The sequence below is a fragment of the Nicotiana sylvestris genome, chromosome 4, assembly GCF_000393655.2.
Source record: "Nicotiana sylvestris chromosome 4, ASM39365v2, whole genome shotgun sequence".
Lineage (NCBI taxonomy): Eukaryota > Viridiplantae > Streptophyta > Magnoliopsida > Solanales > Solanaceae > Nicotiana > Nicotiana sylvestris.
Window position 1 is genome coordinate 76,468,826 of NC_091060.1, and position 25,205 is coordinate 76,494,030.

Consider the following 25,205-nt stretch of genomic DNA (forward strand, 5'->3'; position numbering starts at 1 on the left):
TAGGGAAATAAGATCATAAGATCAAGCCCCTCTTAGATGACAATAAATGGGTCATTGATGAAGATGTAATGGAAGGCCATGAATGCAAATATTCTCTGCAATGGCTGCCTATTTAATGTTAGAGAATATTCCTCATTGAATGATATCTGATGGCAAACATCTGAACTTCTCTGGTTGGTTAGGTTCCTTTGGGGTTTATTCGATACCAACTGTTGATGTTGTTCCCGGTACTGGTTGTCACATGATTCGCCTTTTATATGTTTTTGGTTCCGCGTGGCATGCTATACCCTATACACAGGTAAACGAAAAAACTTACTGAAACATATATATACCTGATCGTGAAAAGAATTTTTATGCATAACCACATAGACAAAAGGGAAGGGAAGGGAAGGCCTTCATTTACAAATGACAATTAGTCAAAAAGAGAGGAGAGTTAGAAGGAGAAAACGCAAATTGGATGGTATAGTAACTGTTAAGATAACTTTCTTTATTTTCATTACAAATAAAATGTGAATGTTTAGCATTCATTCTCAGTCCTTATGAAACGTTGGTATAGTAACGGCAATTCTTGGAACGTCGCAGTACTTATTAAAGTGTGGTATTGTAACAGTCATTTCTGGAACGACATAACTATAGTTAAATATATATAAACTAGTTAACTAACTCGCGCTTTGCGCTGTAAAAAAATTCTTCTTTTGTAAATTTAGTTGATAAAGAAGTAAACTTTTTCAAGTACCAAATATGAAAAAATAACTGTATAACCTAAGACGAAAATAAAAAATTCAAAACAATAAGAAAAAAATACATGAACAAATAAAAGAAAACAAATTCAAACAAATAACATATTATCTACCACTTTGTATTTTTATAATGATATATACAGTTGTCCTCTAAATTGTGAAGGATAAGTAAACATTTATGTACATAAGTCTTCTTGCCTTCCTTCACTAGTTAAATGATATGCGTAAATAATGGAGTATAACATATGCAACAAAAGCACTAAAATTTTCTCTCTTTGATTAATATATTAATTTGGAAGATAAGCTTTTTATGTATTATCAAAATTATTAATTTGTAATCATAATGCACGCACATACATTGAGTAATATGTAACCTTTTAAAGGCTTTTCATACTAAATGTGCATGTTTAAACTCACATGCTCAATTTATTTCCAGTTTGTAAAGAAAATATAATTTAAAGGATAAAACCAAGGCTTCTGATACACTTAGTTAATTATATGACACAGCATGGTAAAAACTTTGACTAAATTAATTACCTACTACTTAAGAATATTTATAATTAATTGTACAATTAGAGTTGTAGAATATGCTTTTTGGCCTTCCTTTTTCTTCCATGGAATGAAATAATTATTTTATAGAAAAAAATAAGGAGAAACAACAAAAGGAACAAATGCCAAATATCAATTTCCAAGTTGAAGGATGCATTTGATAGTTACATTGCCTCCTTTTAAGTTATCAAATAGGTTTAACAGAAGAAAGAAAAAGAGAGGATAACACTATGAAAAGAGAATTTAAGGAAGCACATAAATTGATGTTAAAATACTAAGTAAATGAACAATTAAGTAGGAATGTGAAAAGTTTGAAACCATAAAATAAGACATAAATGGGTAATAAAGTATTTAGTAAATGAATTACTGTACGGCAGGGAAAATGTTATATAATTGTACTTGCACAGTACGAATTTTTAAATATAATTAAAGCAGGAAATGAGAAAGAAATAAAAAGGCAAAAAGCAAAAGAAAAGAATATAATAGGTTACTTACTGATAAGAAGTTCCAGTACACCTTTTTACAAATATAAAAGAATTAAGCTTTTTAGATCTACATAACATTTGCCTAATGATACAACTCAATGAATTAAGAAGCTTGTTTCAGATTCAAGAGAGAAACATATCATTTCTTTTAGCATGAACAAAATCAATATAATCACATTATTCATAAATAAAATATATTGGGGTCAACTGAAATAAAGCAAGATCTAATTACTTGAGAGGGAACTTGCCCGTTGAGCAACAATATAAAAATAGACTAAGATTCAAAGCCTGCAAAATTCATGACAGAGCAATAATACAAAGATAAATTGTAAACCCGCTTATAATCGGCACCACTGTGGCGCTAACTATGTCTCCTTTAATTTGCAGGATTCCAAAGCTTTGCCTAACTTGCTCCTTGACACACCTGCTTGTGTCATAACCAAATCAATATCTCGAGGTTCAATCCTCGTTCCTTTTCTACATCAGCATGTGCAACAGTTTTAGAAGAAGCTTTCCCTACCAAATTGGCAACTATAGAGATGGAAATCCAGACCAAACAAACCAAAGGAACTCTTCAGTGTGACATAAATAATACCAAGTGCTTATGAGCCCCACCAAGCACCAGTAATACCGCAACATTGTTACGAGTCAAATACAAATATGAGCGAAATAAGATGACAAAATCAAATTTCAAATCTGACTCAAATCAGTCTCCATAACTTTTAAGTGAAATGGTTTTTGGGCAGCTTATAAAATGATCCAAAAAGGAATATGAAAGGTTGTAGTAATAATTAGGTACTTGAATATGTGACTTTTCAGTTGTCTTAGAATCCTTGACCAAGTAGAGGTGCCACATCACCTTATCTATTCCCTCTTATATATATATTATGTTGTAATTACATGAATATATTGATTTTTTTACTAGAAAAATGAGTTAAGATGCCAAAAAAACTGACAAAAAAGATAAACACCATTGCCAAATCATCTGAAAGTTTATTATAGGTGTAACATCTAGCATGCAACGTTGGATCAAGGTGTACGGCAGTTGTCATAGGTGTTTAATGTGTTATCGTAGAACCTTTTGTTTATGTAATTGTAGAACCTTCTACTTGGATAACCTTTGGTTTATTTAATTGTTGTACATGTTGACGTATTATGTTAATTTTGTTATTAAATTATGCATAATTTGATTAATAGTTCGGTTGTGTTGTTTGCTAAGTTATGAAATCAGCCAAAAGTTTGCCTGTGTGCTGGCCCTGGGACTTGACTCCTGACTCAAAGTACAGCTGCTCAAACGGACATGTAGTGTGATAACATGATTAATCCATTTCTGCAGCTCACAAAAATATTCTTTTTAAAACTCGCACTCCAAAGTACTTGAAACCAGATAAAGATTTATCAATTATTCGAACATATTTTTATTTTCTTTTATGACCACATGAAGCACAGATAAATATACTCGTTTAATATTATTTAAAGCGTTCTATATTTAGTTAATCCAAAAAATACCAGGTAGACGTAACTTTAACATATGGCGCATCATCGGCACGTAGAATGCATGTAACCTCACCCTTTGAGGTAAAATCCATTCTCTCTGAAGTAAAAAAACGAGGTCTCAAAAGTCAAAGGGGCTCATATAAGATGACAGTGGTAACAAGACATGATCATCAATTTTGAAACTAAAACATGGATTTTAGAAAGTAGAAGGATATGTAACTAAGTTTATCAGCAAGTGAAGCTAGGAAATATTCAGCAGAAGAGTAACTTTAATATGTACTAGAGTGATATCAGCAAAGTAAATGAAAAACATGATGTGCCTTTGATCCATTCCTGTTTGAACATGCCCACTCGATCATGTTTGAATGACAAATAGCTCCAACATTTTTGCATTAAGCTTAGTTACACACCTAAGGACCAATGCCACTACCTTAATTCGCCATTTCTTGAATTGTTCGAGAAATATGCACTATCACATTGAAGACCAAGCCCATAGAAAGACATTGAGCAGTTTTTACAGCTCCAAAGGCTTATTACTATTGATACCTGACCGTGTCATAAATCATTTACAAAATGCAAGAAGGAGCAAGATGAGAAATAATTAAAACCCACTTATGGGCGTGATGAGTCAGTTCCAATGTTTTGGATTTGATGCAAGGCCAGAGGTTACTGATTTTCGTCATCATTCTTTTAGTGCTTCTGTTTGCTCCTCCTTTGAGTAATCATGCCTGAAAAGACAAAAATGTGGTTTAGATAACTGGAAAGGACATCACTGGAATAGAATTGTGACCAGCTTAAACATGAAAGAGTGCCGATGCTTAAAATATAGGTCAGGTCGACCTCCTACTTCTTCAATGTTGGAGCTTTGGCTCCAGACAAAGACGGTTCATTCTTAAGACAAATTATTCTCATATAAAATGGAAAAGCAACTTACTGAAGTTTCCTTGAGAGTTGGTAGAGTCCTGTACATGCCATGGCCACATTCACACTGAAAAGATTCCAGTTTTTCTGTAACCGAGAATCAATTATTCAGCCAAAAACAAGACTCAGGATGTCCTTTTCCCAAACCAACAATGTTTAAACAGCGAATAGTAACATGAAAGGTCTGCTTCTACATTTTCAAAAGATGGTGGAACCTTTGTGCATGTGAAGGGCCTGTCGATACCATGCATGCGTGAAAATATGTTCATATGTGAAGGGTGGATGGATTATAGCTACGAAATTTACTGAAACCCTCACTCAATGATACCAGCATGAGCTGTAGAGGAAACAAGGTTCCTTGCCTTTTTGATGTCCACAAGCCAACTGTTCAAGGTTACACTTTGTGCAGACTTGTGAGGAAGGAGTACACAAGCAGATGGATAGCAGAAAAGACGGAACCTTAACTCATTGAGTGAGTGAGTGAGTGAGTGAGAGAGTAGATTGCAATTTTACAGAAAGTGCTTGCACCAAACACAATAAGGTAGTTAAGCAGACATGACTTTGGGTAAGTTATTGAGAAGCGCGGACTTGTTCCAGGCATAAGAATTTGTGGGGAAGAAAAGAATCTACACTTGCTAAGAGCTACAGCACTTAATCAGCTGAGATTTGTCCATTATTTTCAATTCCCTAGGCTTAGACTAGATGAAGAACATATGAGGCAACTGAATTTTTGTTTTTTAAAAAAGAGACAATGGCAGTGTTTCAGATGTGACGCCATTTATGTTAATTTTTTATGCTTGGCCTATCCATGATACCTAAAGATCAATAATCATCAACTTGTACACAGATGAAGCACATTATAGTGATTCATACAGAAGTGTATTAATGACAGTCAAATTAATTCCTTTTTTTAATAATGGTAGTGTCCGGGCCTCGACTAATTTTATCGGGCACTTGCTACCGCACCAGGTAACTCTATCCACAAAGGATTAGATAAATTAAAGAAAAAGATGTGATGAAGCGGGAAAAAAAGGACAGTATAAAGATGCAAAAATCATAGTTCAATCTGAGCAAACTAACTGGTTACCAGCTCAGACAGTTCTGATAAGACATGGGAATCAAACAGCTCTGAAGAACGTAACAGATGACATTATACAATAACTACAGCTACTACCATACAACTGATTTCCCAAGGACAAGAAAAATACATAGAATGAGAAGCGAGAATTACATTGAAGAATGAAAGGATATGTGATAACAACTGATTTTAGAAGGATAAGAAATTAATACTGCAGATTTTTTTTTGGGGGGGGAGGGTGGACAATGGAGTGTTTTCTGTTTAGTCATACTATGAAAAGCTTTTGGTTAGGGAGGAGGTTGCCTCCACATCTCTCGTTTTGGATCCCTAAGGTGCGGAGAAAAGTATGTTTCTTCACTTGACTACCAACGAGAGGGGCGATCTTGACGATTGAATTATGAGGAAGAGGAAGGGTCAATTGGTGTTTTATATGCCAGAGCTTGGGTGAACATGTCAACTATCTCCTTCTACATTGACGAGTAGCTTCTCGATTGTGGTGGAAAATCATGAGGTGGTTTGGACTAAAAATTTTGGGTAATGCCAAACACTATGAAAGATAAGATGTTCAGCTGGATCTATGGAAGATTGAGGACAAGATGCAGGGCGTGGAATGTTGCTCCACTAGTACGTATCTGATTCATTTGCAGAAAGAGAAATAGGAGAGCGTTTGCAGAATTCTTTTATATTGATTTTGCACATTTGAAGAATAGCCTCTTATCACTTGTAACTTTTTTGGTGCACCCATGAGGCTCCTTTATGCATAGAAGATTGATTTTGTTATTACAAAACCATATCTTTTTGTAGGTTTCTTCTTTTCTGGTATAATACATGGGCAAATTTTTCCCCTTCATAAATAAAATCTTAACACGAGATCGAAAAAATGTATATTGAATGAAAAGTGAGAACAGAGTACATGGAAGAATGAAAGGATGGGCAGATTTGTCAGATACCTGATCTCACAAGATTAGGATTTACCATGCTGATAGAAAGAAAAACACAAGGTGTGTCACATTTTGTTCTATGCTCTCTGTATGTGGGTATTGAACACTTTCAATCTTTCTCTTTAAACATTTTTAGTTCAGGAAAGAAAAGGTAGTCAAAATCTTTTCCCTTTAGATGCATCTAGCAAAAGAAAAAGAAATTTATAGGATGTCTCTTGCTAGGTGCATTATTTTGTATGGAAAGAAAGGAATCTAAGGAGCTTCCAGAGTAGACAAAGAGAGGGGCAAGTGATTCTAAAGCAGATTGTTCAAGAGGCGATCTATAGAGCAAGCCTGAAGCCTAAATTGGCAAGGAGAATAGAGCAGCTCAACAGATGTGTAAGATGAATACTAAGTAGTTACCAGATGGTTAGGTGTAGTTGATGTGTTTTCTGCTGTTTTTGTCTGATAGGGAGTTGGGACTATGTCCAACTTCAGTTGTTTTCTTTTTCTTTTTTTGGTTTTTGAGCTGTGCCTATCTCTTTGATAAATAAAATACTTTAATTACCACAAAAGGAAGAAGAAAAAGTTCAAGGTGCTTTGAAGATAGAGCTAACACTAAACAGAAGATCAAGATGAATTGTATATTTTTGTTTCACTTTTGGTGTAAAGAAGCTCTTGTAGAGGATGTAGAGTCTATAGTGGATATTATTGGGTCTTTGTAACTACCACAAGTCTGGGTTTGTGTTTTTGCTCTTTTTCGAGGGTCTTGTAATCTTTATGCTAAAGATTTTTCTACTTAAATTTATAAAACTTATTACCTTCTCAAAAAAAAAAAAAAAAAAAAAAAGTGCATGAGGCTTTGAAGGAAAAGAAACAGAAACAAAAACAAAGAAGAAGAAAGAGAAGCTGCAACTTCATCTAAAATCATGAAAGGAAGATCATAGTGATGGAAGCAACAGATGGAAAAAAAAAACTTCTCTTAAAATATTCACACATTATATAACATTAAGGAGTCTACAACGACTTGGTGAAAGTGCAGTATCCAAAGAATACAGGCATTTAATAGAGAAGAAACTTTGTTTTAATAGCAATAGATTAACTTACAGGAGTAATCACAGTGCTGTAGCGTGACCAGATAATTCCGGTAGCTGAAACAGCTGCATGATGGCAGTGATAAGCAACATAAAAGAAAACAGTTATACTGTTAGTACTTTGTACAGTTCGCGTATAGAGTATAGCTAAACCAATGTGACCATGTTTTTGATACACAGATTGGACCACCTACATATCTGCTGGGGATACGAAAGTTTCTCAGGTGGCTTGGAGAAATCAGCAATATTTGCTATGCTAATGCCCCACTTGAAGGTTGGTGCCCAGAAATGAACTGGTGAAACACAGAGCTGGAGTGAGTTCAAATGACTAACCAAAATCAAGCCATAAAACAGTTCAAAGAATGAAAAAACGTTTCATGTCAAGTGAGAGTTATGATTTAACAAGAGATGTAGCAAACTCAACGCGTGAAAAGTCACATGAAACCATTTCAGAGGGGTCAACCATTTGAACCATAGATGATAACAAGTAATGTGATGCTACTTGACACTAACCCACCCCTTTTCGACTAGATATGTGATGGTGCTTTATGCTATGATTTGGCTCACAATATTTTGTAATATTCAGAACAATAAGGGGTATTATTTACTGAATTTTCATTCCTGTAAGTGGTATATGAACATAGGCCTGGTGTTCAGTGTCTTTCTATGAATTGGTAGGGGTCGGGATGGGGGCGAATAGAGGCAGGATTTTTTACAGCCTTTGTTGTGCATGGTGAAAATTCCCCTCAACTATCATCTATCCCTCAGAGGGTTCAGGGTATAGCCATCCCCGGGATCATTCCTCTTCGAATAGGCGTAGAGAGTTCATTTTATCCCTTTCCTTCACTCACTCTACCCCAACCATGGCTACTTTTCCAGATCGCTCCAAATTTATTGTTTAATGGTTTTCTCTTGTAAGCCAATCCAGTAATACCATTTTAACCAAAGAAAACAAGTGCTCAGCCTAATAAGCAGCTCTATTATCCAGTATTGTGAAAAGCGCTCGCTTCAGCGCTTTAAGCGCGAAGCGAACCGTAGCGGCCATAGTGCCGTTTGGGTGAAGCATAAGCGGTGTTTGGAAGTGACCGCTTCTGCCAAAAAGCGTGAAGCACTAGTGAAGCGTGAAGCAACTGAAGCGCTCGCTTCTGTCTTTTAAGTCACTGCCAACGGTACTGAAATGAAAAAATAAAAAAAGGTCAGACTTTTTTTACAAAATCAGCGAGTAGCAGAGCAAGCAGCGACTAGGGTTTAAATTTTCAGCACTCTTCTTCTTCAAGTTCAAGCCCAGGTATGTTTTCTTGTATCTCCTCCTCCTCCTCCTCCTTCTGCTCCTTCTTCTTCTTTTCGTTTCAGTGCTTAGAATAGCAGTGAAATGCTGCCAATTTTTTTTATTCAGTTCTTCATTCTGCGATTTTTTTTTTTTGCAGATTCTTAAGTTCTTCATCTTTTATTTTAGATTTTTTTTCTTAATTCCACTTCACCTCAAAAAAGCGAGCGTTTCGCTTCTCATCTTCACACTTTAAGCGAAAAGGGGCTTGTCACTTTTCCTCGCTTCGTGCTCTTCACAACACTGCTATTATCTGTGGACATCATCACTGGCACCACTTTGTTGGCATGATCAGTGCTTAAGCCGAACCATGATGCACCTCAGTTCTAATCAAAATTAATCTTGTTAGCTTAACCCATGTTTCACAGGCCACACAAGCATACAGATATATGGCTTCTTAGTTTTGACATGGATAATTTTTTTTATAACCATGGTGGTGCCAGCTTGGGCGCACCTCGACTAATTCCACAAGGTACCTGCTACCTCGCACCAGCATAGGTACCGAGTAACTCTGTCCGCCAAAGCTTGGACATACGGAAAGAAATCACCATTGACATGGATAAAAGCCATTTAACATTTTCAGAAATAGAACACAAGCATTCTTCCCTTTTATCCATTTCAGTTTCTTTTCTTCTCTGTACAGAACAAATGAATTCCAATTAAATTAAACATGAGCCCATTTTCAGAAACAGATATTCTACATTCCACACAACTCCTAAGAAAAACCCAGAAAGCAATCATAAGAAAAAGGGAAATCTGAATCTAAAAAGAGGATAGTTCAATTGATCTGAAAACACAAGAAATATGAATCGAATTTATATGCAATTAAAGAGATAGAAAAGAACAGACTGGTTTTAGGGCCAGCAGGGTGATTCCAAAGGGCCTGGAGCTTGGACGTCGCCATGGAAGAAAGAGCTTAATTGGTGTCTCTTACGGCTGCGTTCAAGGTATGCAGTCTGTGCACAATCTAAAGTAAAAGAATGAATATTTTTGTCAAAAGAAATATTTTTGTAATGGTCATCATAAGTTTTGGTGGCTAAATAGGATCTTTCTATTTATTTTGTTTTATTCTTTTGGTGGTTGGTGTGACTATAGCTTGTCAAAGTGGTGGTCCATTACCCCCAGCCAACTTGGTCTAGTCATGGCCTATTTTATAGGCAATGTATGCCTAAAAATATTTATCTTCAATTTAGGGATTGTTTGATTCACACAATAGTGATATGGTGATTATAATGTAGCAATTGCTTATAATGTGATTAATATGAAGGATTGTTATACGGCTAACAAAATATTGTATCATCTCACTTCTAGATTTTATATTGGGATTAACTATTTCAATACTATCAACCATACTACCCGTTAGAACATTCGAACCCTTTTGTACATAAAAATGATTCGCATAGAAAACTTTTAATCCCTGCTATTAGAGTTTAGCTGGTATTTAAAAAACTATTGTCAGTTTGGACAAAAATACCCCTACCTAAAATATGGAACAACTCAACCAATCATTGCTGGATTTCAAACTTTTGATTAGTAAAACTCCAACACATTGTATTGAAATATAAAAGTACTCTATAACTACAGTTTGGAAACCTGTAAAAATAAAATCTCAGCATCATATGCTGAAGCTCAACCTTAATGCGTGGTGTGGTCGATGTGTACATGATGCAAAATGTAGGAGAAAGTGTTTTTGATCATATATTCTTGTAAACAAACCTCTCATCATTACTACCAGCATTTGGGTAGTTTTGACCATTACGACTCCCTTTTTTTAATGAACAAAATAAATAAAGGAAGGTTATGATTAGAACTTAGAATCTAAACTTTATTGTGAATCCAACCACCAGCAATATGAAGCTCTGTTCCCAAATTAAAACGTTGAACGAGTTGATTTACTAAATTCATATATATTTGTAGCAATAGACATAATCATGTTGATGAAGGCATGCATCAACCACAAGAATCTTTATTGAGGTTTGAACTTATTAAGATTCCAACGCCATGAATGGTTACTGGGGGTTTGAAACTCCAATAAATATTTGAACTCCGGGAATTATTGGTAGAGTTTTAACTGATAAAGCTTTAAACTCCATGAATAGTTATTGGATTTTTACTTTTACAGATTTCAAACGTGCATATAATACTAGAGTTTTACCTGTAGGAAATTTTTGAACTCCAACATATTATGCTGGAGTTTCACTTGTCAAAGCTTTGAACTCCAATATCGATCACTGGAGTTGTATTTATTTATTTTTAAATCAAAGGCTACTAAGTTGCTTTCTTAATAGCTTTTTTTATTAATAATCAAGAATATAATATAAAGTTTTTACAAGTGAAAGTAGTAAGAACTTGTACCAAGTAAAAACTACTGTCCAAGTGTAGGAGGACACCACTTGAATTTTACGATATGTTCTACAAATAAAAGCATATAGGTCATCAAACTTGTACATCATGTCCATCCTAATATGTATCCAAAGATATATCGTATTCATGAATAAATGGTCTCCATATACCCTCCTTATTTGCCGGTTAAGCTCATGTGTTGCTCTTTTTTATTCTCTATTCGACCCTTGTGTGGCCATATGTGCAAGCCAATTTGGCTAGTTTTGCAATATATTCATATTCAATAACCAGCTACCTTCTGCAATGTGTTAATTTCACTAACAAAATGGCCAGAATATAAAAATATTTGCAAAATTATCCATGCTAGTATTGGAGCGCCAAAGTATATCTTCGCTGGTTTTCATCCATATGACTTTGTTATTTCGTTTTTCTTCATCTAGTATAACAGAGTGACCAAACTCTAGTTTCCGCAATGAACCCAAACTGACAGTGTACATTCACACAATGGCTATTGATGACGTCCACAATATATCTTGTTAAAAGATATGATATGGTCGTATGCAATATAATTTAGCCAACTATGAACCAAGATTGAATCCCATAAAGAACTATGAAGTATTCAAGCTGACATAATCACTAAACAATCTAATGGAACAAAAGATTAAATATACTTGAGTTTTGTGAATATTAACTAATGAATTTAATTCAAATAACTAACAATAAACTAAAATAAAGCAGTAAACAACTATTGAAAATTGCAAATGATAATAAAACTAGGGTAGAGAATCTCTCAAACTGTCGGGCTAGTTTTGGGTTAACTCTTAAAACTTTGTTTGACACTATTCTATCAATCTTGGACCTAAAGTTGTTTGCTAAAGTTTTCCAATAACTAATAACGTTGTTCTTGAACTATTTTTCTCAAAATTAATACAAGACAATAAACTCGTCCAATTATAGTTTACAGTCAAATCACGTCATCCCTATAATAATTTAAGTCGAGTTAATTAATCCATTAATTTAACTCGAAGTATTATTGTTTGACTTACCCAAACCTGTAAATCTTTTTCAGATTAAACAAGCAACAGAGCATAAATAATTGCAAGCTCAAATAATTGAATTCATTAAAATTGCAGTCAAAGCAAATAGAATAAGTATTAACGATTCGGGAATATTTACTCAAACCACCCAACAACAAGTTCATCAATGCCTTGTATAAAAAATTTAACTATTCATGTTTATACTAAAAAAATAAACAACTATTATCAAAAGAATCTCCATAATAAAAGAAAATAAACATGGTTGATGAAAAACTCTTCAAATCTTTGATCATTATAGATTGAAGACTCTTCTGAGCGATTTTTTGCTTCAAAAATAGTGTTCTCTTCTCTTAAAACTCAGATAGTAGCTTGTTACGATCCAAATCCACATGACCGTGTAACGACCCAGATGGTTATTTCGAGAGTTATAGCTTCGTTCCCCTATTTACTGCTCCTGTTATGCTCTACAACTGTTATATGTGTCACGACCCAAATCGATGGCCACGATAGGAACCCGGTACCTTACTCAATTGAGTACCAACATAACGTATCTTTTTATATTATACTATCATAGATAACTGAGCCGGAGAGGCTGCCGTAAAATAGGAGGAATACAACGTGAGATACCAATTTATACATAAGACATACGGACCTATAAGACCAAATATCCACTCGTATACTGAACATAGGCCGACAAGGCCATACAATCTTTTACGTACATGACATCTGTCTACAAGCCTCTAAGAATACATAATTTTCATAAAGGTCGGGACAGAGTCCCGCCATAAAACAATACACGTCTAAATCATACTAACCAAGCGAGCAACTCCGAAGCAAATGGAGCGCACCAACATCTTCCGCTGAGCTGATAGCCTATTTTGAGGGCTCTCAATCTGTCTATTGGGATCTGCGGGCATGAAACACATCGTCCCCAGTCAATAGGGACGTCAGTATGAATAATGTATCGAGTGTGTAAGGCACATAAATAAGTACATAAAAGACATGGAAGAAATATAGAGTAAATGACACAATCTGTAAGTCTAGATAACTCTGTAAATCATGAAATTCTTATAGTGCCATGCATATGCGTATGAATGTCATGTTGTCAATAGGTACATGTGTTCATAACATCATCAAGCCTCTGAGGGCATCCCATCATATCATCTCGGCCACTATGGACAATATCATCAATGTATACCAGCTGATCAGGTGGTGGTACGTATATAATGTCGTAACCTTTTTCCCATATCCCTTATACATATAAGTACATATATACGCGTATATAATTCCGTCTGGTCATGGGTCAATGTACATGAATGCAATGCATGAGAAGTACGTCAATAAAATCTTTCGAAGTGTCATAAGACCATTATGCCTCTGATTGATATCATAAAATTAACTTACGTATTTTCTAAGACCCATGCACAGATGATAGAATAATATGACATATGGGAATTCAAGAATATAGTCATCTTTAATACTTCTATGAATAGAGCCATTTATGGAAATTGTGCATTTGCTCATTTTGTTTGTATCATATGGATCATACCAAAAGAAAGAAAGGATAGCCTTAACATACCTGAGTCGATTCTCTTAACAATCCCTTTAACACACTTTGATTACGACAAAACACGTAACGGCGGATCGAAGTAGCGAAAAATCCTTAAAACTCGTGTGAATCCTTACTTTTTGACTTTCTATAGCTACCAAAACAACAAGAATAGTATAGCAAATGCCAAACTTTGATGAGGAATGAAAGTGGATGAGAAAAAGAACTTCTTAAATTATGTTTGTGGACCAAATTAGGAAACATGTTTTAGTGGGTTCACATTCAGGTATTGGAGTTATTTTTTTTATTCAAGATGCAATTTAAGTCTAGTGTATACTAAGCATACAAAGTCCAGGATATATGGAACAAAAGTAATTCCCTCACATTCCAATGTTATACTATTCTATATATTGTTCCACCGATATATAGGCAATCTCATCACAAAGCAAACTGAATTATATGTACAGGTGGTAGCTACAAAAGATGGAACATACATACATCTATGGTTATATGAATAAAGGTGTCTTGTGATTATCATATTAGGTTGCCACATATACTAATGACTTAAGAGTCCTTCAATTGAAAGGGAGGGGTTGCCACGTGGGGTGAGGTAAGAAATTTCAATCTTTATCCACTTATTAGGTAATGTCTCGTTATCGGTAATTAACCAATTACCCGCATAATTGAGAATTAGTCCCACTTACTTAAAATACTATTCACTTTTTACATACATTATACACCTTACTATCATGGTCATGTGGTACCTCGTATGGCACTACTCCATAAATACTGAGTATTTTAGCTCGGGCCGTATTTTATCCGAACATGCCAAACTTAGACGAAAATTTATTTTCTTTGACTTGCTTTCCCTCTCACCTTCACGAATTTACTTATCACTTGTTTGAAATAGTATAATACTTAAAATCTCAAAATAATCTCATCCCCGAACTTACGTCGATTAACTTATGATGAAACTTTAACATACAAAAATACGGGATGTAACAATATGACTTACCGGGTTGGTTGGTTTGGGTCTGGAGAAATTTCGGAGTGAATTGAGACACTCTCCTAATTGAAAGCTTAAGTTAGAAAAATTGACCGGATATTGACTTATGTGTAAACGATCTCGGATTTGAATTTTGGTTGTTCTGTTAGCTTCGTTAGGTGATTTTGGACTTAGGAGCATATTCGGATTATGATTTGAAGGTTCGTAGTAGAATTAGGCTTGAAATGACGAAAGTTGGAATTTTGAAAAGTTTGACCGGGAGTGAACTTTTTAATATCGGGGTCGGATTGGATTTTCGGAAGTTAGAGCAGGTTCGTGGTGTCATTTATGACTTGTGGCAAAATTTAAGGTCAATCGGACGTGATTTGATTGGTTTCAGTGTCGTTTGTAGAATTTGGAAATTTCAAAGTTCATTAGGCTTGAATCTGTGTGCAATCATGTTTTTGATATTGTTTGAGGTAATTTGAGGGTTCAACTAAGTTTGTGTGATATTTTGGAACTTGATGGTATGTTTGGTTGAGGTCCCGGAGGTCTCAGGTGAGTTTCGGGTGGTTAATGGATCATTTTTGGGCTTATCTTATTGGCTGATAATTGCTGGTGTGTTTCTTTTGGTTTTCTCCTACGCGTTCGCGAAAGGGTTCTCGCGTTCGCGAAGGGTGTCTGTGGTTTGAGAAAGTTTTGCTCTTCACGCTCGCGAAGAAGAGGACGTGAATGCGAAGGTGTCGACTCTGAGTGCATCGCGAAAACGGGAGAGGTATCGCGTTCGCGAAAAGGAGTTGAGGCAGCCGAGGACCCAGTCTTTTGGTCTACGCATTCGCGGGTCAGTGGACGCGTTCGCGAAGAGTGGGGTTGGCAAAGCTTTGAGTTCACGAAGCTGGGGTCACATTCGCAAAGAGTTAAATTGATGGGCAGTCAGAATGGTCTACGCGAACATGAGAGGAAGGTCGCGTTCGCGATGAAGGTGCATCTGGACAGATTTAAAAGATTCAAAACGGGGGTTTCAAGCTCATATCATAAAATTGAAGTGGGAGCTCGGTATAAGGTAATTTTGGGAGAGATTCTTGCGTGGGTATTTAAGGTAAGTAATTCCTATCTAATTTTGGTCAAATTTCATGATTATGCCTTCAATTCGATATTTAATTTGTGATTTGGGGCGGAAAATTAGGGGAAATGAGGAAGAGTTTTTGGGCAGAATTTTGGGGTTTTAAATGGGATTTTGTTATCGGATTTGAGTAAATTTAGTATGGTTAGGCTTGTGAGTGTTCGGATTTTGTGACTTTTGTCAGATTTTGAGACGTAGGCCGGGGGGCAGGTTTGAGTCGATTTTGGATTTTGGATATAATTTCGTATTTTTCTTGTGGAATTGATTCTTTTAGCCTATATTGATTGTATTGTACTTGTCACACCTCCTTTTTCCGCACCCGAGGGGGCGCAGGGGAGTTTTTTCCAATTAAAGGACAATCGAAACGGGATTGGTTTAATTATTTCAGAGTCGCCACTTGGGAGATTTAGGGTGTCCCAAGTCACCAATTTTAATCCCGAATCGAGGAAAAGAATGACTCTATATTACAGTCTGCGTACCAGAAATCTAGATAAGGAATTCTGTTAACCCGGGAGAAGGTGTTAGGCATTCCCGAGTTCCGTGGTTCTAGCACGGTCGCTCAACTGTTATATTTGGCTTGATTATCTGATTTTAAATACAATATGAACTTATGTGCAAATTTTATCTTTTAACCGCTTTATTATTATTGTTTTTACGAGAATGTGAACGTCGCTTAAAACACAGGTCTTTGGACTGCGTCACATGAAATGCACCCACAATCCGGAACATATTTTATTTGACGTTTTGGGATTTGGATTTGGGTCGCATGAAATGCACACCCCAAGTTTTAAGAAAGTAAATTATTAAACACGCGCCTAAAGCGACTATCGCGTCATTATTTTGCGGAGGCCGTGAAATTCGCTAAACGACCCTCCTGAATTCTAAGTAATTTTAAACAAGTATTTACTGAGGGCCCCGCAATTTGCATTTTTGTTTGTCGAGGCTCGTCTCATTCTATTTATTTAAAGGAATTTGCAACGTCATGGAAATGCATCTCAAACCACGTCACAATCAATGCACCCGTGATTAGAGACATATTTCGATTTCGTTGAGATTTGGATTTGGGTCACATAAATGTGCACCCGAGTTTAGGGAGATACATTATTAAGACGCGCCTAAAGCAACCTACGAGTGTTTATTAATAACATTTGTAATTCATCTAAGTAAATCAAAATGATTCCTAGGGATGGAACCGGCTAAAATTATAAGCCAACAAAGTTAAAATGCCAACATTCCAAAGACAAATGATAACTCACAATGGTAGCACATTCATAAAGGCAAGACTAAATTATCCTACAAAGTTATACAACTAATACTTTTCAATTTTTATTTTTTTTGAATGAGTGAAATAAGAAGCAGTAAGACTACTATAGACTAAACATTTAATAATAAATAAATAAAAAACAATTCTTAGTTCCAACAGAACTAAGAAAAAGTCACGTTTTTTTTCAAACAAGAAAGGGGAATTTTAAGCTCGAAGATTATTCATCAATCTAAACGTAAAATTAATAACTAAAGAAAAAAGCTAAAACATTCAGTACATATTTCCTTACGACAAAAGAATACCATGATTTCAATTTCAACAAACTTAAAATACTTCCAAAAGTTAATCATTAAATGAACTAAATACATAATAAAAGAAATTCAATCCTCTTTCGACATATCACCCAAATCAAAGTTATTTATTCACATGCTTAAGAATTGATTTAAGAATATAATGGAAGAAACCGAACCTTACTGCTGAGTGGGAAAATCAGATCAAAATGACAAGACCGACGAACCGTACCCAAATATGATCTCGAAAATCCGACGGAAACTTCAACCAAACTCCATTTTTAAGAACCAAAATCAAGGAGGAAGGAGCTGGAATTTGTATTCTTTTCTTATTCATGAAAATGGATATTTGATTTTTGAAAAAAAGTCCGTTGCTTCATGCTTTTGACCTTGAAACAGTGATTCAATATGGAGAAACTCCATATTTTCACAAATATGTCGAGACCATTCTGTCTTTGTGGCAAAGAACTTTGGTATTTCGCCAAAAATAGAAGAAGCGAGAGGGAGCGTCGTTTTGGTTAGAAAATGGGGCTGATGCGGGGTGGGACTGACTTGTTGGTTACGACAGTGGGTGATGGGGAAGGTGACGGTGATGGTGAACGAACTGGGTCGTTACTTGTGGTCGACGGGCAGTGGACGATAGACCATAAAGACGAAGGCTAAGACGCGCAGCGGCAAACTGCTCGGAAACGCAGCCACAACTGCTTGGCACGCAGCAACAACTGCTTCGTTGGACTGAAAATGGTGAATCAACTACGGTCGGGGTTGTCCGGTGGTGTTCGCCGGTGAATGACAGTAGGGTTTTGCTTAGGTTTTTTCGGTCTTGAGGAAGGGAGGAAGACGATGGTGATCTTTTGTTTTCTGTTTCGGACGTGAGGGAGTGAAGGTTCTTGGCGACGAGGGTGGTTTCAGACGTTGGTGAAGGGAGGGGACGGGTCTGGTTTTTCCGGTGGGAAGCTTAGGAGGAGGAGGGGTGGTTGCCGGTGATGGAGGGGGCTGTTTGGACGGGAGGAGGTGGAGGGAGTTAGTAGTTTTAGGCGTTGGGGGCTGGGGTCCCTCAGTAGGGTTTCGTCTTCTTCTTCTCAAAGAAGAAGATGAACAGTATTCCTTGCCAAAAATTTTCAAAGTCCCCTTGTCAAAATGTGTTTGTCCGTGTTTTGTAATGTTTTGCCAAGAAAAATGAGCCCCACGCGTGGTGGGGTTCAAGGTTTATGTCCCCCACGCGTGGTGGGGTTCCCCATGTGTCCTGGACACGGTTTATTATGGGCTAGGTCCGAAAATTAGGCCTAAAACCGGGTAGTTTGAACCCGAATATTATTCTTTTGCCCGGACCCGAGAAATAGGAACACGTTGCTTAACTAGTCCTATGTAAGCAAAATAACTACCAAAAATAAGACTAGTATTTAAACAAAACTATATCTTTTTAAATATTTTTCAAGATTTAAAATAGCTACAAAATATTAATAAAACTATTTTTTGTAATTTTCGTTTTTTAAATATTAAGATAAAATATGAGGTAATATTTTTTTTGTATTTTTTTCCAAATTAAAATGACTACAAAACCTTAATAGAATTATATTTTTTTTGTAATTTTCGAAATTATATAAAGTAAAAAAAATAAAGTGCAATTTTTTGATTTTTTCAAGTTTATGAGGGATACATAAACTAAAATTTATATATATATTTTTTGTAATTTTTCTTTTGCGAGAAAAATAAAGTAAAAATAGCCAAAATAACTATATTAGTCCTAAATTAAATATTTAAGCTAAGAATGTAAAAATTCCCGGGGAGGGTCAAAAATCACGTGCTTACAGCTGCCCCTCTTTGACTGGAAACACGAAGAGTTTTCCGACAAAGAACGACTAGACGTGTTTTTGACCCGACCATTACTTGGACGGACTACACTTAAGGAAAGGGAGGGAATGTGACCGAGCCCTGGTATCTGAGCTGCCTACATATCCTTGGTTATACAGGAATCAGGCCACGTGTAGTTCGGGAATGAGAGAGATGGTAGAGTGTACCGAGGTGAAGAGCCGATCGAGGTGCCGTTCCGTTGAGGTTCCGGTCCGCGGTCCTGTCATTACAACAAAAAATGAAAACTGAAAAAGACTAACTAAGCCTATCAGCTACTAGTTACAAGGATTCCTATCTTCAAGTCTTCTGAAACTTGGTCTTGAGTCTTGAATGGTGCTTCATACAGACTTTGGATTTGAACCTTGATACTTGCTAGTTGTAGGCGCTAGTTCTTGAGCAGATCACATCCGTTCTCCACTTCCGTGCTTCGGATTCATTCATTTTTTCTTTTCCTTTTTCCTTTTTTTCTCTTTTTTGCTGGGGATTTCTGTTGTAATCCTTCTGCTTTCCAGTGGGTCACTGCTTGATCTTTGACAGGCGGACTCCTGACTTCTTCGATCTTTGACATACCACAAACTCCGTTCTACAGGCGGGTCCCTGACAATCAAAACAAACAAAACAAACAAAATTTCCTAACCCAGTTTGCACTGGGGAGGTTTGTGAGTCGTTAGCAAAATCGTAGCCCACTGATACTACTGATGCAGTGCTGAGAGTGAACTAAACACTAGATTAGGATGTATTCCCTTGTTATACAGGTGGGCGCCTAACTTCAATGCTTGAAATGTAAGGACTGAAATGTATTCCTCTGTTCTATGGGCGGGCTCCCAATTTCAACACTTGAAAAGTAAAGACTGAAATGTATGCCTCTGTTATCTGGGCGGGCTCCCAACTTCAACACTTGAAAGTAAAAACTGAATGTATGCCTCTGTTATTATGGGCGGGCTCCCAATTTCAACACTTGAAAGTAAAACTGAAATGTATTCCTCTCGTTTTACAGGTGGGTGCCTGGTAAGAAATTTAAAGACTGAATGTATGCCTCTGTTCTATGGGCGGGCTCCCAATTTCAACACCTGAAAGTAAAGACTGAAATGTATTCCTCTCGTTATACAGGTGGGCGCCTGGTTTTAGGAATGCAAATACTGAAATGTATTCCTCTCGTTATACAGGTGGGCGCCTGGATTCAACAAAATGTATTCCTCTCGTTATACAGGTGGGCGCCTGGTTTCAACAACAATTTAGAAAATAAAATCCTGTTCGAGGGCGGATGAACCCAAAGTATCCTATTCGAGGGCGGATGAACTCAAAATATCCTATTCGAGGGCGGATGAACCCAAAATATCCTATTCGAGGGCGGATGAACCCAAAATGTCCTATTCGAGGGCAGATGAACCCAAAATATCCTATTCGAGGGCGGATGAACCCAAAATATCCTATTCGAGGGCGGATGAACCCAAAATATCCTATTCGAGGGCGGATGAACCCAAAATATCCTATTCGAGGGCGGATGAACCCGAAATATCCTATTCGAGGGCGGATGAACCCGAAATATCCTATTCGAGGGCGGATGAACCCGAAATATCCTATTCGAGGGCGGATGAACCCGAAATATCCTATTCGAGGGCGGATGAACCCGAAATATCCTATTCGAGGGCGGATGAACCCAAAATATCCTATTCGAGGGCGGATGAACCCAAAATATCCTATTCGAGGGCGGATGAACCCAAAATATCCTATTCGAGGGCGGATGAACCCAAAATATCCTATTCAAGGCGGATGAACCCAAAATATCCTATTCGAGGGCGGATGAACCCAAAATATCCTATTCGAGGGCGGATGAACCCAAAATATCCTATTCGAGGGCGGATGAACCCAAAATATCCTATTCGAGGGCGGATGAACCCAAAATATCCTATTCGAGGGCGGATGAACCCATCTTCAAAAGCTTGGAATTGTCTTACCTCCGACTGTCTTTCTTAGAATCGTGTTGTCTTGCTATCTCTTAAAACTTGAATTGATTTCCTCGTTCCTTCGAGAAAATTTTCGACAAATGGCAGGAAATTTTCTGCCCCAGTTTTGGTGCTTTTCCTTGTGGCATGTTTTTTGCCATTAACAAGATTTCCTTTTCCTGCTTCAAATCAAAGAAAATTTGTTAGTTTTAACACATTGTGAGTGGTCGTGCCACTCCTGCTGGGGATGGTTTCTCCCTTTCTCTCTCCCCCGCTTTGTGCTTCATTACACTATCAAACTTGCTGGGGGTTATTTTGCTGGGAATGAATTTTCCTTTTATTTTCTCAACTGTTGTTTTCCTGTTTTCCTCCAGCTACCCTTGGAAATTTGGTCCTCTTGGGATCTAGACCCATTCAACATTTGGTCTTGCGACCAACTTCTTTTCGCTTTATCGTCTTATCTTTGGCATGTCCTATTCGCATTTTGCTTTGCATCATTTTGGCAACTGGTAGTAAGCTCTGAAAATCCTTTTCAAAAATAAACTGTTGGGGAGGTAAAATCTTTAAACCAAGAAATGAAAAAGTGAAGAATTTCAAAAATAGAAAAAGAAGAAGTCTTTCTGAACAAATGCTGGGGAAAAGGAAAGAAAAAAACTTATCTGAATGATATAACCGATCCCAACGAACATGTCATGCATTCCGGATTAATCAACCCAGTCGATTTGTATCAATCAACCCTTCGGACGGCCTCATGTTGCTGAGGATAAACAGGCACTCAACTCTTTGCCAAATGCGGATCCTTCCCGCCAATCTTGTCTTGTCGCCTCATAGTGCCCTTCGAGGGGTTTTCACTAATAAGACTCTCTCGTTTCTCTCAACTCTCGTCGCCTTATGGTGCCTGTGAAGGTTTTCACCGATAAGACTCTCTTATTTTATTTTATTTTTCAACTGGGGATCGGAGTGATGCCGATATGACTTTCTGTTGGGGATTCTTTCGGCTATCAATTCATTTCCAGCTTGTGATCTTCTTCTTGGCTGGGGATCAGAGTGTTATCCCCGACATCCATTTGCATTGACTTAGCACTTCTCAGTTACTGATCGGGAGGTCTTTTTGGACGTCAATATGGGTTTTCGTGTATGGTTAAAAGAAAAGGGGTAACAAGAGGTTCAAAACGATTTTGATGGGTAAAACATTACAACTCTCGGAATCAACTTCTGCCCCAGTTTTTCTTGCTTGGGGATTTTTGTTTTTTTGTTACACTATGACCGAGCCGTGAGGCGCCTACGTATCCTTCTTTGAGGAATCAGGTCAAACGTAGTTCCCAATTTCTTTGTTTGTTTTTTTTTTTGACTTTTCTTTTGTTCTTATCATCATTACTTTCTTTTCTTCTCTTTTCTTTCATTTTCATTACTGATTCCAAAAGAGGGGTATGAAAAAAATAAATAAGGCTCAAAAGGGGTAGCAAAGGTTAAAGTGTTTGGATAGAAGAAAGAATTGCCTCCGTCATTTCATTCTCTGATAAATGCTAAATACCAACAAACAACAATCACAATCATACATAATATCTCTTAACTGTGTCAGAATTGATAACCATGTCGACGCATTTCCCTTCGATATTTGTTGACCACAAAGCGTCATTGGGCTTGCTCTGTTTAGATTGCAATAATCAACACACACCCGGATTAGGATATCGAGCGACCCGAATAACCTTATCATTCAGCTGTTTGGTTACTTCTTCCTTAATCTTCACACTTACGTCGGTTTTGGACTTTCTTAATTTTGTTTGACGGGGGGAAACGTCGGGTCAGTGGACAATTTTTTGAACCACTAAATTGGTGCTTCAACCCGGCATGTCGTCGTATGACCATGCAGAATGTTTTGAATTCAGTAAGTGCTTTGATTAGTTCTTCCCTGATGTCATCCGCATCCCTAGATTGACGGCTTCCGTGTCAGTTGGGCCCTCTTTTTTCAAATTGGCTCAACTCTCTGTTAACTTCTTCGAAGGCTTCATCCTTATCGTATTTCCGACTTATCATCACAATCTTGTACTATAAGTTCGAAATCAAATTGATTTTTTAGACTAGGTTGAAGATCCGTCGTGCATGCCATGTCATTAGAACCAGTATAAAGAGAACTGTTCAGAAAATAAGAAGAAAAATTAAAACAAAATAAGGAATGAGGAAAAAAAACTTTCACTTTATTAAAATACTGGATAGCAAGGTTTTACACTTTGGCGAGCACAAGAAAAAAAAATCTGGATTACAACCCTGGAATAATCCAGACAACAAAAAAGAAAATCAGAGCCCACTACCAAGACTCCCTTCGTATAAGAAGAGGAGTAGCCATTCAATTGTTGATCTTTGCTTTCAAAATAAGGAATCTTTGCTTTCAGCCTCTGGTGTCTGAACCTCAATCTTGTTGGTGTCAATAAGATTCTGTACTGCATGTTTCAACTTCCAACACTTCTCGGTATCATGTCCGGGAGCCCCCGAACAATACTCACAGCTTACCGAGTGGTCCATATTTTTGGGAAGGGGATTTGGCAATCTGGGCTCAACAGGACTCAACAAACCTAACTGCCTTAATTTGTGGAACACGACAGTATAGGTTTCCCCCAACTCAGTGAATGTTCTTTGGATTCTTTCATTTCTGAAAGCCTGATTTCCCCGAAAACCTGCCCCTGGGGGTTCTTGTAGGCTCTTGGCGGTGGATAGGTGTTTTGCGGTGGTGTATGTGTGTTCTGGGGAGCCGACACGCGCCATTGCGGGCGAACCGGAGGCCGAGTATATGTTTGGGCTTGGTGCACGGGGAAGTGTGGTTCTTGAGGTGAATAGTGGTGTTGAGGTGGGCTGTATGGGTAGTTTGGTTTGTGGGGTCTGGGTTGGTTGTAGCATGGTTTACCAGACTTGGACCAACTGCTTGCCTCAATCGTGGCAATTTCTTCTTTCTTCCTCCTTCCCAGGGCACCTCCCGTGTCGTTCTGAATAGCCTGGGTCGTTGCCTTGAGCGCTGAGTAATTCAGGATTTTGTCAGACCTCAAACCCTCCTCTATCATGACCCCTATCTTTACCACTTCATTGAAGGATTTCCCAACCGTCGTCACAAAGTGACCAAAGTAAGTTGGATCCAGTGTCTGCAAGAAGTAGTCCACCATTTCTCCCTCTTTCATGGGAGGATCAACTCTGGCTGCTTGCTCTCTCCAGCGGAACCCGAACTCGCGAAAACTTTCCCCGGACTTCTTCCCGGTCCTCAACAATGTGAGACGGTCAGGGACTATCTCGAGATTGTACTGGAAATGACCTGCGAAAGCCTGCGCCAGATCATCCCAAGTATACCACCTACTGGAATCTTGCCTGGTGTACCATTCTAGTGCCGAACCACTCAAGCTTTGGCCGAAATAAGCTATCAGCAGCTTATCTTTGCCACCTGCCCCTCTCATTTTGCTACAGAATCCCCGCAAATGCGCCATGGGATCACCGTGCCCTTCATATAAATCAAATTTAGGCATCTTGAACCCAGCCGGGAGTTGGACGTCCGGGAAAGGGCATAGATCTTTGTATGCTACGCTGACCTGGTTGCCCAAACCGTGCAGGTTCCTGAAGGACTGCTCCAGGCTTTTGAACTTTCTCAACACCTCATCCTGTTCAGGGGCTTTAACCGGCTTTTCGATCTCTGCCGGTACCTCCAAGTGTGGATTGTAAGCATGTGGTTCGGGGGCATGGAATGTAGGCTCAGGGGGATAGTATTGCGTATCGTGAGCCTGAAACAATGGCTCACTGGTCGTTCTGTGCAAGGGGGCTGGTGTGGGTCCCACAAAAGTGGGAATATCGGGTGTGGGGAGAGGTTGATGGGGTGGTGGAGCCTGGGAATCATGAGGGCTTCTTTCTTGATGGTAACGGGGATTTGGGAGGCTTGTTGAAGGGCCGGAGTGAGGGTATTCCGGCATGTGCCCTAGTGGCTCAGGGCTCTTTTGTGCTTTGGCTAGAGCTAGCTGCATTGCATTCATCTCTAGTCCCATCCTTTCTATCTTTTCCATCGCTTCCTTTAACAACTGGCTCATCGGCCTTTCTTCCTCGGTACTATTCTCTGAAGTAGTCATGCTTGTTGTTATCGGTCCTTTGGATCTAGTTTGGTAAGGGTGTGTTGCCAGAATTCTTTAACAACTAACTGTTTGAGATTCGGAAAACAACAAACTTGTTAGC

General features: G+C 37.8%; 1 protein-coding gene across 1 annotated transcript; it reads right to left on the minus strand.

The window, feature by feature from the left end:
* Window positions 1–3,570: 3,570 nt before the first annotated feature.
* On the minus strand, window positions 3,571–9,734 carry LOC104244549 (mitochondrial pyruvate carrier 4-like). Its single transcript, XM_009799996.2, has 5 exons — window positions 9,461–9,734; window positions 7,479–7,577; window positions 7,298–7,350; window positions 4,206–4,279; window positions 3,571–3,999 (listed from the first exon to the last, which is right to left on the minus strand). Exons 1-5 carry the CDS (start codon window positions 9,513–9,515, stop codon window positions 3,954–3,956), a joined length of 327 nt encoding a protein of 108 aa, XP_009798298.1. The 5' UTR covers window positions 9,516–9,734; the 3' UTR covers window positions 3,571–3,953.
* Window positions 9,735–25,205: the final 15,471 nt, after the last annotated feature.